Source organism: Anomaloglossus baeobatrachus, chromosome 6 (genome assembly GCF_048569485.1).
Source record: "Anomaloglossus baeobatrachus isolate aAnoBae1 chromosome 6, aAnoBae1.hap1, whole genome shotgun sequence".
NCBI classification, from domain to species: domain Eukaryota; kingdom Metazoa; phylum Chordata; class Amphibia; order Anura; family Aromobatidae; genus Anomaloglossus; species Anomaloglossus baeobatrachus.
The window spans coordinates 261,424,684-261,440,125 of NC_134358.1; the positions used below are offsets into that span (position 1 = coordinate 261,424,684).

Genomic DNA, 15,442 nt, shown 5'->3' on the forward strand with positions numbered 1-15,442 from the left:
AAATCACACCAGAGCAGTGTGAGAGACCAGTGATGTCCTTTGGCCGCAGATGTGGTGAAGTCATTCAAAGCAAAGGCCTGTACACTTTGTACTGATTGGTGACTGTTGTTACCTTTAGGAAATTTAGTTATAATCTTCCTCTGTGCTTCAGTCATTGTTGTTCTCTAAGTATGATCACCATGTTTTGGGCAAAATAAAAAAGTAAAGCTTTTATGGTGATACACTTTAGATTTTTGCAAAACACTGTTCTAGTGGCATGGTGTACCCTTTCAAAGGGTGATCAATGTGGAGTACATTATTTCTGAAAAAAACAAATGATCATATAATGATCTCTAATTTTTATCTCGTGTGTGTGTGTGTGTGTGTATATATATATATATATATATATATATATATATATATTACAGTGCTGGCCAAAAGTATTGTCACCTCTGCAATTCTGTTAGATAATACTCAGTTTCTTCTTGAAAATGATTGCAATCACGAATTCTTTGGTATTATTATCTTCATTTAATTTGTCTTCAATGAAAAAAAATAAAAAAAAAATTGTCATAATGCGAAATTGGATATAATTCCACACCAAACATAAAAAAGGGGGTGGACAAAAGTATTGGCACTGTTTGAAAAATCATGTGATGCTTCTCTAATTTGTGTAATTAACAGCACCTGTAACTTACCTGTGGCACCTAACAGGTGTTGGCAATAACTAAATCACACTTGCAGCCAGTTGACATGGATTAAAGTTGACTCAACCTCTGTCCTGTGTCCTTGTGTGTACCACATTGAGCATAGAGAGAAGAAAGAAGACCAATGAACTGTCTGAGGACTTGAGAATCCAAATTGTGAGGAAGCATGAGCAATCTCAAGGCTACAAGTCCATCTCCAAAGACTTGAAAGGTCCTGTGCTACGGTGCGCAGTGTCATCAAGAAGTTAAAGCCCATGGCACTATTGCTAACCTCCCTAGATGTGGAAGGAAAAGAAAAATTGACGAGAGATTTCAACGCAAGATTGTGCGGATGGTGGATAAAGAACCTCGACTAACATCCAAACAAGTTCAAGCTGCCCTGCAGTCCGAGGGTACAACAGTGTCAACCTGTACTATCCGTCGGCGTCTGAATGAAAAGTGACTGTATGGTAGGATACCCAGGAAGACCCCACTTCTTACCCCGAGACATAAAAAAGCCAGGCTGGAGTTTGCCAAAACTTACCTGAGAAAGCCTAAAATATTTTGGAAGAATGTTCTCTAGTCAGATGAGACAAAAGTAGAGCTTTTTGGGAAAAGCCATCAACATAGAGTTTACAGGAAAAAAAAGAGGCATTCAAAGAAAAGAACACTGTCCCTACAGTCAAACATGGCGGAGGTTCCCTGATGTTTTGGGGTTGCTTTGCTGCCTCTGGCACTGGACTGCTTGACCGTGTGCATGGCATTATGAAGTCTGAAGACTACCAACAAATTTTGCAGCATAATGTAGGGCCCAGTGTGAGAAAGCTGGGTCTTCCTCAGAGGTCATGGGTCTTCCAGCAGGACAATGACCCAAAACACACTTCAAAAAGCACTAGAAAATGGTCTGAGTCCAGACCTGAATCCCATAGAACACCTGTGGAGAGATCTCAAAATGGCAGTTTGGAGAAGGCACCCTTCAAATCTCAGGGACCTGGAGCAGTTTGCCAAAGAAGAATGGTCTAAAATTCCATCAGAGCATTGTAAGAAACTCATTGATGGTTACCAGAAGTGGTTGTTCGCAGTTATTTTGGCTAAAGGTTGTGCAACCAAGTATTAGGCTAAGGGTGCCAATACTTTTGACTGGCCCATTTTTGGAGTTTTGTGTGAAATGATTAATGATTTGATTTTTGTTTCCTTCTCTTTTGTGTTTTTTCATTGCAAGCAAAATAAATGAAGATAATAATACCAAAGAATTTGTGATGGCAATCATTTTCAGGAAGAAACTGAGTATTATCTGACAGAATTGCAGGGGTGCCAATAATTTTGGCCAGCACTGTATGTATGTGTGTGTATATGTATGCATATATATATATACATACACATACACATATATATATATATGTATGTATGTATGTATGTATGTATGTATGTGTGTGTGTGTGTGTGTATGTATGTGTATATATAATTAATATATATATATACATTTATATATTTTATATGTATGTGTATATATATACATATATATATATATATATATATATATATATATATACATATATATATATATGTATATATATATATATATATATATATAAAATGTGTGTGTATATATATATATATATATATATATATATATATATATATATATATACACACACACACACACACACACACACACACACTGTATATTATATAATATATATATATCTAATGTAAATATATGTGTGTGTGTGTATATATATATATATATATATATATATATGTGTAAATATAATTTTTTAATTTTTTTTAACTTCTGTTTTAGCCTCCATGATGGACTAGAACCTTCCACTCGTTGGTGTAGACTATCACTATATTTAGATGTCGCAATTTGTGATTCAACTGGTAAGAGAGCAGCAAGTAGAGAGCAGTTGTAGGAAAATATCAGCTATGTATCGCAGTCAGCATCTCCTGGGTATGGTGTGGGCCCGGCTTTTAAGCCCGCTATATACTGTACATTGGCCCCTGACACATATGACACATCAATGCATCATGTGTTGGGAAGGGTTAAACCGTCATAGGTAAATGTCAAATGATTGATAGCTTTTGGATCTCTATTTTTTTTCCCAGGGTCCCATGGTGCTGGTCATCCTTCTGAAACCTTGACACCACTGGTTGCTTGGGGAGCTGGAGTTCATCACCCAAGAGAAAATCTTCTGCTAGACACTGTTTCAGCAGGTATGAGCCTTAGAGAAAGGAAAACAAGTGAATACTTTTCAATATAATAAGTGACATAGTTATAGTTATTTTAGTTTATGCTTTCATCTTGGAAAATCTTCATACACTTTTGTATATTTTATACTCCTCAGCATTGAAATTGCAACACCAAGAAGGAAATGTGGAATAATTGAAATCACAGAATCAATAGACATGTTATATTGATGTGCAAATTATGAGAAAAAGGAAACAAAATGTTTAAAATATCTTTCATTATAGAGTATGAGTAGCTCAAGCATGAATAGCACTTGCACAGCTTGGCATGATATCAATGAGGTTTGTTGAAGGGTACCTGAATAATGTTATGCCACACTGAATTCTCTTGAGTATGCAAATGTCAAGATCCACTGCTGGCAGCTTCCTTTCCCAATGTGGCAGCGTCAGCTTAAAAAAATGGTACATATTGACCCATTCTCTGCTGCAAGTGGAATTAGATTTCACATGCCAAGCTTCAAGGGGTTTTCCACTACTTTTTCACCTCATTGCCATATAGTATAGTTCTTCTAAACAATACCTTTTGTAATATACTGTACTTGTATTGTCTATCGCTTCTATGAACGCATCTCAGCAGGGATCAGATAGTACTGGATTGTTATGCAGATTCTTCTTCCTCCTCTGTTACGTCTAATACTTCCTTTTCCAGTACAGAAATCAAACAAAATAAAAGCAAGTTGTCACTGGGCTCCTGATGATGGGTGTGAACGTTTTGGAGTGAATCACAATTCTGCTTCATGCAAGCTGAGCTGGCAGTTTCATTCAACATTAAAGGAGTTGTCCGACATTAGCTTAACAAAAATTTTTGAGTTTATCTGTGCTGTATTGTCATATAAATCACCCCTACATTGTTATTTTCTGTTTTCTAACTTTTGTTCCTCTTGAATTATCCCTTTATTCTCTGCAGCTTCTTGTTTACATTCAGATCCAGCAAACATGACCACTTCCTGTGCAAAACCTCAGTCAGAGCTGTCACCGCCCAGCCTCAGTGTCCAGCCCCTCCCCAGTGTCCAGCCTCGCCCTCTGCCCGCCCCCTGCACATACAGTCCCTGTCAGTATATTCTTCCCCAGCACCTGACCTGGTATCACTACAGCATTGCAAATAACAGCCCCACATCGGGCTCTGCCCGCACACGCACACACATGGCTCTGCACCGTACACACATGGCTCTGCACACGCACACACATGGCTCTGCACCGTACACGCACACACATGGCTCTGCACACGCACACACATGGCTCTGCACCGTACACACATGGCTCTGCACACGCACACACATGGCTCTGCACCGTACACATGGCTCTGCACACGCATGGCTCTGCACCGTACACGCACACACATGGCTCTGCACATGCACACACATGGCTCTGCACCGTACACGCACACACATGGCTCTGCACACGCACACACATGGCTCTGCACCGTACACGCACACACATGGCTCTGCACACGCACACACATGGCTCTGCACCGTACACGCACACACATGGCTCTGCACACGCACACACATGGCTCTGCACCGTACACACATGGCTCTGCACACGCACACACATGGCTCTGCACCGTACACATGGCTCTGCACACGCATGGCTCTGCACCGTACACGCACACACATGGCTCTGCACCGTACACGCACACACATGGCTCTGCACACGCACACACATGGCTCTGCACACGCACACACATGGCTCTGCACACGCATGGCTCTGCACCGTACACATGGCTCTGCACACGCACACACATGGCTCTGCACACGCACACACATGGCTCTGCACACGCATGGCTCTGCACCGTACACATGGCTCTGCACACGCACACACATGGCTCTGCACACGCATGGCTCTGCACCGTACACACATGGCTCTGCACACACATGGCTCTGCACACGCATGGCTCTGCACCGTACATGCACACACATGGCTCTGCACACGCACACATATGGCTCTGCAACCCCCCCATCCCCATCGGGAACACATGTGGAGTACATACTCACCCGTCCTCGGTCCCCGCCGCTCCTGCACGTTCGTCCGCTGTCTGTGCTCTCTTCAGCACAGTAGTGACGTCACCGCTGTGCTGCAGAGCGCACAGACAGCGGGAGGGACAGTGACTTCTCATCAGCACTTTCAAATGTACCGGCATCGGTGATCTGTGATGCCGGTACATTTGAATGTGCGATCCTGGGCAGGGGGCCCGGTGCTGGAGCTGACACTACGGCAGCTGCCGCCAGGCCCCGCCCCCAGGTCACGGACCCCACAGCAGTGCAGGGGGAGGTTACTGGAGGTGCGGGGGGAATGTGTGGGAGGGTGCAGGGAAGGGGGGCGGGGTTCATCACACTGTAGTCGCCCAGCAGGGAGGCACAAGCTGTTCCACATTTGCATGTCAACATGGCCCTGCCCATGTAGACGTGCAATGACCGGAAGCAGCAAAATCGCGGCAGGAGCGGTCACATGACCGCTCTGAGCCGGGGGAGAGGGGCTGACAGCAGGGCAGGTAAGTGGTCTCTATCTACTTACCTGCCCCAATGTAGCCCAATAGGGAAATAAAAAAAAAAAGTCAAAGAAGCCGGATAACCCCTTTAACAGCAGGGGCCAACACCTAGTCAAATACTGTATTCTGCATTTCAAAAGAAAAGGGTTTTGGTAATCCACTCACTGATATGGACAGTGGAAAAGTGCTGAACTTTGCAACCAAACAAACAGTGGCCAGGCTGTACTGGTCATCTGGCAATTGCCAGATGGGCTGGTACCTACCCTTGATATCTCCCGATAGCTTCAGCAGCACAGGGTGGAGAATGGAGAGGGCGTGTTAAGTTCTGGCTCAGAGGCTAGTGCAATGCATGATGGAACTTGTAGTATTAGCACACAGTAAGCCTAGGGAGAGGAAGGGATGGATCTAAATATAAAAGCTGCTGCTGAGAAACACCAAGTGATGCTGTCTACTTTATAGAAGGTTTATATCACTATAATAAGAGCATGGATGCATTTAGTGGCACATAATAGCACAATTAATGAATAAAAAATGACGAGTTAGGGTAGTGGATAACTTCTTTAAAGTGTCAGTGTCTACACAAAGCATCAAAAGGTGTTTGCACATCATTGGGCTATGGACCAATCGTCTTCTTTACAGATGTTCCATTGACCTCACACCACCGTTTTCAATAGCGATCAAGATGCACAACAAGAATGAAATGGAGGCTTTTCAGCAATAAGTCACACTTGTCTTGGATGCAATGACAGATTTTTTAACGCGAGAAAGCATGTTATTCATGTGTACCACCCCCGCGACAGTCGACGGGCTGTTCAGATCCGGATCCGCAGTGGCTCGAGGACTCTCCGGACCCGAGGCGGGGTCGCGCGGCCTCTCGAAAATAAAAGGGGAATGGAAAGGGTGGATTTGGATAATGTTCGTGACGCCACCCACGGTTTGTGGTAAAAGTTGTAATACCACCGCTGCTGCGTTTAGGGGAGAGGGGAGCACCCGGGAGCGATGAAATGGCAGCTGTAGATATTAACCCCTCCGTGGGCAGGGGAAGGTGTCCCGGGGCTCGGTGCTGGCAGGCTGGGGACCCGTTGGGAGCAAAGGGGCACAACGTACTCACACAGTCCAGAGATGCTGACACTGACACCAGGTAAACCAAAGTCTTGAACGTCCTGTAGCCTTAATCCGAGTACGTTGGGTCCGTGCCCTTTTGGCGTTGCTGGTTGGTCTGAAGCCTTGTCCCTTGGCACCGTGTTTACACTTGGTGAATCCCTTTCACCTAGAACTACTCGGGTCCCGCTCACCTGCGTGGCTAGCAGGGTGAGCTTGCTCTCAGGGTCCACGCTTGGGATTTTCTGGACGGTTTTGGGAAGTCCTATCCATTCATTGCACTAGTACTCCGATTTTGGAGCGGGTGGGGAGCGGTTTGTGAAGATTCCGTTCCCGTCGGGTGAATTACTGAGCTGCGTGAAGCTACTTCCAAGCCAAGGGTCCGCGTACCCCGTCGTGCCCTGGCCCCTGCGCGATTGTAGCACAAGGCTGCCGGTCTGCCCTCCGTGGCAGTACCGTGCCCCCTGTCACTACCCCCTGCGACCGGGGTTCCAGCTCCTTCCAGGCCAGACCAACGTCTGGCACCTGGGACTGTTACAGGAGCCCAGCTCCGCAGCGTGACCCTTCCTGTCACCGCTCACTGGCACTTCTCCACTCCTCTCCTCTCTTCTCCTGACACTTCTGGCCCTCCTACTTCCATCCCTCCATCTGGGCGTCCCTGTTCCCCTCAGGCTACCCAATGGGTGTTTGGTGGGTGTGGTGCAGAGTGTTCCTCAGGATTTGTGTACACCTGTGCTTAGCAACACCAAAGGGACAGGACCCGTAACCAAGGAGGAGCGGGTACCATGCAGAAGGGCAGATTGCACGGTACCCTTGTGACGACCTGATAGGCCAGGGCGTTACACATGCTACCGTGAGCAGCTTGCTTGCCAAAAAATTTACTACCATGGTCTGCAACATCTTTGGTGTTGTCTCCCATCGACCACTTCTGGAATGTCAATTTGTTGGCAATTGCAAACGAAGCTACCAGCAGCAGATCTTGATGATTTGCTTGCCCAAGTCCATTGAGTGTAGCAGAACATTCGTCAGATAACCATTAAAGGAACCTGTCACCAGATTTTGGCCTTCTAAACTAAAACTAACACCTTAAACAGCACCTTTGCTGCATTCTGTAAAGGTGCATCTTACCCCCTGATGCCCCCCCCACAAATACCTTTATAAAATCCCCCAACATATATGTAAATTGCCCGGTTTGGTCCAATGGGCGTCCTAATCTGTGCCTCCTGTACTACTTTTGAAATCCTGTGTTGATTGACGTGGATGATGCCTCTGGCGCCATGCACGTAGGCGAGCAAATTCTTGCACCTGTGCAGACATTCCATGCTCGCGCAGGTGCACTTTGCTTTATCCTTTTGCGGACAGAGAAGAAATCACAGGTGCACCTGTGTGAACTGGCGACTTCTCTGCGCAGATGCAACATTTTGCCCAGGGATGTGAATGACGTCACACGCGTGTTGCACATCGCAGGGCATAATCTCACACCTGCGCAGAGAACTCGCCAGTTTGCGCGGACGCACCTATGTTTTCAGCTCTACCAGTAATAGGACAAAAAAGCCGGGAATGTGTCTGCGCAGGAGCGAGGTTTTGCCCACCTGCGTGGATGGTGCCCGAGGCGTCATCCACGTCAATCATCTCAGGAGGATGGTGAAAGGAGGGACAGGAGGCACAGATTAGGACGCCCATCTTATCGGGCATACAAATATTGTAATTGCAAAATAAATCAAATATTTGGGTATTAGGGTAACTGCAAAGCTTCAAGAATATGTTAACTTTAATTTTACTCCATTGCTAGAAACTTTAGGGGAAAATTGAATGCCTGGTGACTCTGGCCTTTATATGAATGGGTAATCTGATAAAAAATGGTCCTTATGCTGCAATAGCTATACATACTGCACAACTTCCCGGTGTGAATTCCAGTATATTATTTCCAAGACGTGCATAGCCTATTTAGATCTTTGTCTTAGGCCCCCTTCACACGTCCGTGAAAAACACGTGCGTGTCTTACGTGCCGTTTTTCGGGTCCGTGTTCCGTTTTTTTTTTGTTTGTTTTTCTGGTACGTGTGACATCCGTGTGATTGTGTATGCTAGCTGTGTGTGTGTGTGTGGAATGTCAGTGTGTGTGTTAGATACGTAAGTGTACTGTCCGTGTGTTGTCCGTGTGTGATGCACAATGACGTTGCTATATGCCCGCTGACAGCAGACAGACAGACAGCGTCGCGCGATGAGAATGAACTCTGGTGAACTTCACCCGACTTCATTGTCATACCGCGGCTCTGTCTGTGTCGTGTACTGATTAGCGGTCACCCGTGAAGGACTCACCGGTGACCGCTAATCCCCTGATTTACTGAAGTGAGCAGTGCGATTAGCGCTGCTGTCACTCAGGTTTCCCGCGGCCAGCTGGAGTCCTCCACCCGAGACCGCAACTCACCTGTGACTTCATCGCTGTCACTAGGGCGACTTGCTGTCACAGTTGGAGGATCCAGCGGTGGCTGCGAGTAACCTGAGTGACATCATCGCTGATCGCGCTACTCACCTCAGTTGCTGCGTGGAGCTGACAGGAGCGGCGGTGTTCTACTGCAGCTCCTGTCACCTTCATGTAGCAAAGCTGAGAGCATCGCGGGACCTCCGTGGATTACGCCGGAGCTGGAGGGGTTTTCGGGCTTAATAAAATGGGGAACGAGGGTGTTTTTTGTTGTTTCTTATTTCAAATAAAGGATTTTTCGTTGTGTGTGCTTATTTTCTTTAACTTACAGGTTAATCATGGAAGCTATCTCCGGGGAGACGCCTGTCATGATTAATCTTGGACTTAGTGGCAGCTATGGAATGCTGCCATTAACTCCTTATTACCCCGATTGCCAACGCACCAGGGTAAATCGGGATGAGCCGGGTACAGTCCCGCGACTGTGGCATCTAATGGATGCGGCAATTCCGGGCGGCTGCTGGCTGATATTGTTAGGCTCCCCATAACGTTGAGCTCCCCATCCTGAGAATACCAGCCTTCAGCCGTTTTGGCTTTACCCTGGCTGGTATCAAAATTGAGGGGGACTGCACGTCGTTTTTTTTAATTATTTATTTATTTTATTTACTGCTCGATATTGACATGCCCACCGGCGGCTGTGATTGGTTGCAGTGAGACAGCTGTCACTCAGTGTGGGGACGTGTCTCACTGCAACCAATCATAGGCGCCGGTGGGCGGGGAAAGCATGTAATATGAGATTGAATAATGAGCGGCCGGCTTTTTCAAAATAGTAAAAGCCGCCGGAGATTTTTTAACCGTGCAGCGTCGCGGCAATGATCGTGGAACGGTGAGTATGAGAGAGGGGGGGGGACTGACCGACAGACTGAGAGAGGGACAGACAAGAGAGAGAGACCGACTGACGGACTGAGGGAGATTGACTAACATACACAGAAAAAAAAGATTGACAGACATCGCTTCAAAAAAGCACAAAACGTACACGGACCATATGGAGATGCATCCGTGTCACGTAGGTGTGCTCACGGACCCATAGACTTTCATTGGGTGCGTGTTCCGTGCAGAAAACGGACATGCATCCGGGTTTATGGACAAACAAACGTATCACGCACATGGACACACGCACCTTATGGAAAAACGCACGTGTAACTCCATACATTGAATAACATTGGAGCATGTGTGTTCGTGTCTCCGGTACATACGGAAACGGACCTAACACGTACATGTGAAGGGGGCCTTAGAAAAAGCAACAAGCTAGGCTAAAGTTGGAATATCTTCAGAGGGATAAGACAGATGGGGAGATAGACATCCTCAACGCTTGGATATACTATCTGGCTGCCAAAATTCAGTAGTGGAGAGGATGGGATTGGGGAGAGGATCAGGGGAAAAATGGACAACTAGTTAAACAGATTACTCATTGTCATGTTCTTATTCTGTAGAGGTAGGGAGTGATATGAAACCATTAGCTAAAATACCAATGCTATCTATGATATATAAAATATAGGACAGAGGGAAGGAAATCTTGGGCAATCAAGCTTGCCCTGTATTTAGTCTGCTTTAGCATAATCCAGTATTGCCTGAATTTATGAAATTGGTGTTACGCTCACCGAGGGGCGGCGAGCGTCCGGGGGTGGACCCACTGGAACGTGTACCGGACTCCCTTGAGAAAGCGACCAGCAGCGAACCCCTATACAAGGAGTGTGTGGTGCCTCTCCAAAGGGCCTAAATGCACGGCAGCCAGGAACCCGTAGCAATAGTCTCTTTAAGGCCAGGTATAGCACAGGTGTGACGTCCACAGCAGGTAGGACACGGTTATGGCACAGGTGACGCCCACAGCACGTATGGCACAGGTGACGCCCACAGCAGGTATGGCACAGATGGCGTCTACAGCAGGTATGGCACAGGTGGCGTCCACAGCAGGTATAGCGCAGGAGTGGCACTATGGCGAGACAAAGGGTTAGGAACAAGTAGCTGGTGCACAGATACAAACAATAGTACACAGGGGCCTGGATACTAGCAACGCACTATTAGGAGCGTTGCTTGGGCACCTTCTGTCAGGGAAGGCGAACTTAAATACCCTTTTGGTAACAGGTGACCTCTGACGTCACTTCCAGGTAATGGGACGCTACCACTTTAAGAAAGGGGGCGTGTACTCACGCGCAGCCTAAGATCACTTACTGCATATCTGTGTGTGGCCGGGAGGCAGGAAGAGGCTGCAGCAGCCTTTTGAGCAGAGCGCATGACCCCGGGAGTGAGTAGGAAGCCCAGCAGGACCTGAATCAGGAGCAGAGCCTGCAGAGCCATGGGACGGGCAAGAGGAAGGACGTCGCTGCCGGAGGCTGGGAGCGGTAGTGCGCGTGGAAGCCATGCTGGGGCTTGACAGGTGAGAGGAAGAGCGCCCCCTTTCGAATCTGGTGGGACCGGGCGCTACAATTGGAAGGTTCCTTTGAGTGGGAAGAGAGTGGCATTTATGCTCTGGCCCTAATACAATCTGATAATATGCTGAAGAGCTTTCAACAGTTACATAATGAGTTTCATGTGCCTAATAGTCATTTTTTTAGATTTTTACAACTCCGAAATGTCCATGCTGCTCAGCTCAAAACTAAAGATCTGGCTATAGGGCATAATTATTTGGTCGATTGTGTGTCAGAGGAAGGACCAAGGAAGGGACTTATTTCTTATCTGTATAAATGTTTGCTTAATTCATATTTAAATACATTCCCTTTAGTTCTTAAATCTCAATGGGAAGCGGATGTTGGTAAGATTACGGAAAATCAATGGGAAAATTTATTAAACTTGACTCTTCTTTCCCTTTCTGAGGCGCAAAGACGATCGTAACTATACCTGCTTCACAGGAAATATAAAATGCTTACATTTCTTCATAAGATAGTTGAGAGGATAAAATCTAATTGTCCAAGATGTGGCTTACACAATCCTCATCTCATGCATATGATGTGGGAATGCAGTATAATTGGCATATTCTGGAATGATGTCTCTGACCTAATAATAGAATTTATGATATAGAAATGAATCCTCAACCTAAATTATGCATATTGGGTATTACTCCGGATTTCCCTGTAGAGGATCCGATAGTAATCGGCAAGTCCAGAATACTCCATATTGCTAGAAAAACTATTGCTTCTCAATGGATACAATGTGCTCCTCCATCTACAGCTGACTTGACTAACAGAGTTATTGGGTGTCACACTTGCTGAGTATGACAAGCGTGGCGGGGGTGTTCAGACATACCTGTGTCTGTCACACAACAAAAAACACAGCAAAGGTGAGACCGTGAACACAATAACAGTGGGGGACCCTGGAGCTAGTGAGAGGGGTAGGTGGGACACCTCCTATTTTCACCTGTAGCTGTCCCTACTCTCCTTGCCAGTCCCTAAACAGTCTCTGCAACTCTGAACCTGAGACCCTTAGAAGACCGCATAGATGCCCTGGCTAGTGAGGGCCGGTGAGGTTCACTAGACCCACTTCTACACTAACAAGATACCAGGTAAGGTAGGACAAATGGGGGGGAAAAGCAACAAAAAAGGATAAAGCCTGAGTACAGGAAAACTCCACAGCAGAACCTTCCTCCAAGACGGCCAGAGAACAATGAGCTTGTATCTTCAGCAAGGATTGCTGGGATACGCCTCTACTGAAACATGAAGGGGCGTGGCTAAAAAGCAACTGCAGCTGAAATTTTCATCTAGGAATTGCTGGAAAAGCTGCTAGCAGCAAAACTGACATTAACTATTTCAGTACCAAGAGAAACGAGACAACATTTAAATGTAGAGAGCCAGATGGAGATGATAGGCTCCAGCCCTAAAGTCTCCAAAAACAGGGAGACGACCATGACAATGGGCTTGTTCATTTAGAAAATGGTGTGTATAAAAAAAAAAAAAAAAGAAATGTAATTAAAACGTTTGGAAATATTTGGGGCCCATGTATTAATGCCCCTGGTTTACAATCGAATATCATATTGCTGTAAAATATTTTTGTGTAAGCATGGTATTCTAATTTTTTTAAGCTTTATGTGGACTATGTAAATGGACTTTTGTTGAACGGCAATTCCTGTTTGAAAGATAGCTTCATAGTAAATTACTTTTGGTTTTATTGTATTGTCACAATATATTGGAAAAGTTACTTTTTAGCTTATGTGTTCCTACTTTTGGGTCCCGGAGGGGTAGTGGAGGGGAGAAGTACATTTTTGTATTGTGATTCATATGGGATCATATGATCGGTTTTTATTGTAACTGTTTGGAAAACCTTTAATAAAAAGTATCTGATAAAATCTGACTTGTGTTTTGAGCAGATAAAACAATGGTCTGTAGAACACAGTCTGCTTTGGCATTATAGGATTTCTCTGCTTCTTGTATAGTATGAATAATCTTAGAATTATAGTGCCTTGAAAACAACATTACATATCCACAAGTTATTTTGGCTTTGGAGGCGAATATTATAGAGAACCTGTCACATTGTATATGGAGTCTGCCCTGTGGATTGTATGGTGTAAAGAATCACAAAGATTCAGTATAACATTCATTGAAATCCTTAATGTTATATACATGAGTCCAGTGGACGGTTCTACTAGTGATTGATGGCAAGCTATCAATACAGTCACACAAAGAAGACGGTTAATTACTTATTAGGACTTCCACAAAAATGTACCGTATATTAATCTTATCAGCTTCTCCTGTTCTATATCATCCTATTTGCAGGTCAGATACAATCTTCAATAAGACACGTTCCTTTTTCAAGGCTTCACCCCATATTTTTTTTTTTTTTCAGAAAATTTTCCTTGTTGTTGGCATTTTTAGTGACAAAGTCATAGAGCAGCCTTCTCCTTTGTAGGATACTCAGCGTTTCCAACAGCCATACAGATAATATATTTTGCAGCTTGTTTCTTGAAATAGGAGAAGAGGCCAGTGAATCTTAATTCATGTTCAGACTTCTAGACTGAAATGTCCTAGGTAACTCCTCGAGGGTCATTTGTTATGTCACATTGTCTTTTCCGTATAATATATAAAGTGAAAGTTTCAACAGTTTAGTTTGGAGCTGAGAAAAAGTGAATGTTCCTGTAACTTAACAGCTGAATACAAATCCTTGAGCTACAGTATTCCATTACCCTGCGTTATTAAAAGTGATTTTCCTAGATTATTCATTGGATAGACTGAACTATGGTGCCGGGCACATAGAGACACAGGACCAGGAACAGAGAGATACAGTATCAGGCACAGAGAGCTACAGTACCAGGCACACCAAGCAGCAATACCTGCCACAGAAAGCTACAGTACCAGGCACATTAAGGTGCAGTACGTGGCACAGAGTTAGAGTACCAGGCACACCAAGCGGCAGTACCCTGCAGTGAGAGCTTCAGTACCAGGCACACCAAGCTGCAGTACCTGGCACAGAGAGCTACAGTACCAGCACCCCAAGCTGCAGTACCTGGCACAGAGAGCTACAGTACCAGGCACACCCAGCTGCAGTACCTGGCACAGAGAGCTACAGTACCAGCACACCAAACTGCAGTATCTGACACGGAGAGCTAGAGTACCAGGCACACCGAGTTGCAGTATTTGACACAAAGAGCTACAGTACCAGGCACACCAAGCTACAGTATCATGCACACCAAGCTGCAGTACTTGGCACAGAGAGCTACAGTACCAGACCCACCAAGCTGCAGTACATGGCACAGAGAGCTACAGTGCCAGGCACACTAAGCTGCAGTATCTGACACAGAGCGTTAAAGTACCAGGCACACCAAGCTGCAGTACCCTGCAGTGAGAGCTACAGTACCAGGCACACCAAGCTGCAGTACCTGGCACAGAGAGCTACAGTACCAGCACCACAAGCTGCAGTACCTGGCACAGAAAGCTACAGTACCAGGCACACCTAGCTGCAGTACCAGCACAACAAATTGCAGTATCTGACACAGAAAACTAGAGTACCAGGCACACCGAGTTGCAGTATTTGACACAAAGAGCTACAGTACCAGGCACACCAAGCTACAGTATCAGGCACACCAAGCTGCAGTACTTGGCACAGAGAGCTACAGTACCAGACCCACCAAGCTGCAGTACATGGCACAGAGAGCTACAGTACCAGGCACACTAAGCTGCAGTATCTGACACAGAGCGTTAAAGTACCAGGCACACCAAGCTGCAGTACCCTGCAGTGAGAGCTACAGTACCAGGCACACCAAGCTGCAGTACCTGGCACAGAGAGCTACAGTACCAGCACCACAAGCTGCAGTACCTGGCACAGAAAGCTACAGTACCAGGCACACCTAGCTGCAGTACCAGCACAACAAATTGCAGTATCTGACACAGAAAACTAGAGTACCAGGCACACCGAGTTGCGGTATCTGACACAGAGAGCTACAGTACCAGGCACACCAAGCTACAGTATCAGGCACACCAAGCTGCAGTACTTGGCACAGAGAGCTACAGTACCAGACCCACCAAGCTGCAG

At 45.8% G+C, this 15,442-nt stretch overlaps 1 protein-coding gene across 3 annotated transcripts in view; it reads left to right on the forward strand.

Annotated features, from left to right (window-relative positions):
* The window catches only part of PIGN (phosphatidylinositol glycan anchor biosynthesis class N), a 478,983-nt gene that overhangs the window by 92,790 nt on the left and 370,751 nt on the right, over positions 1-15,442 (forward strand). For all 3 annotated transcript variants that reach the window (XM_075314844.1, XM_075314846.1, XM_075314845.1), the window contains exon 8: positions 2,775-2,882. In XM_075314844.1, coding sequence (XP_075170959.1) covers positions 2,775-2,882 — 108 coding nt within the window. The remainder of the gene's footprint in view (positions 1-2,774; positions 2,883-15,442) is intronic.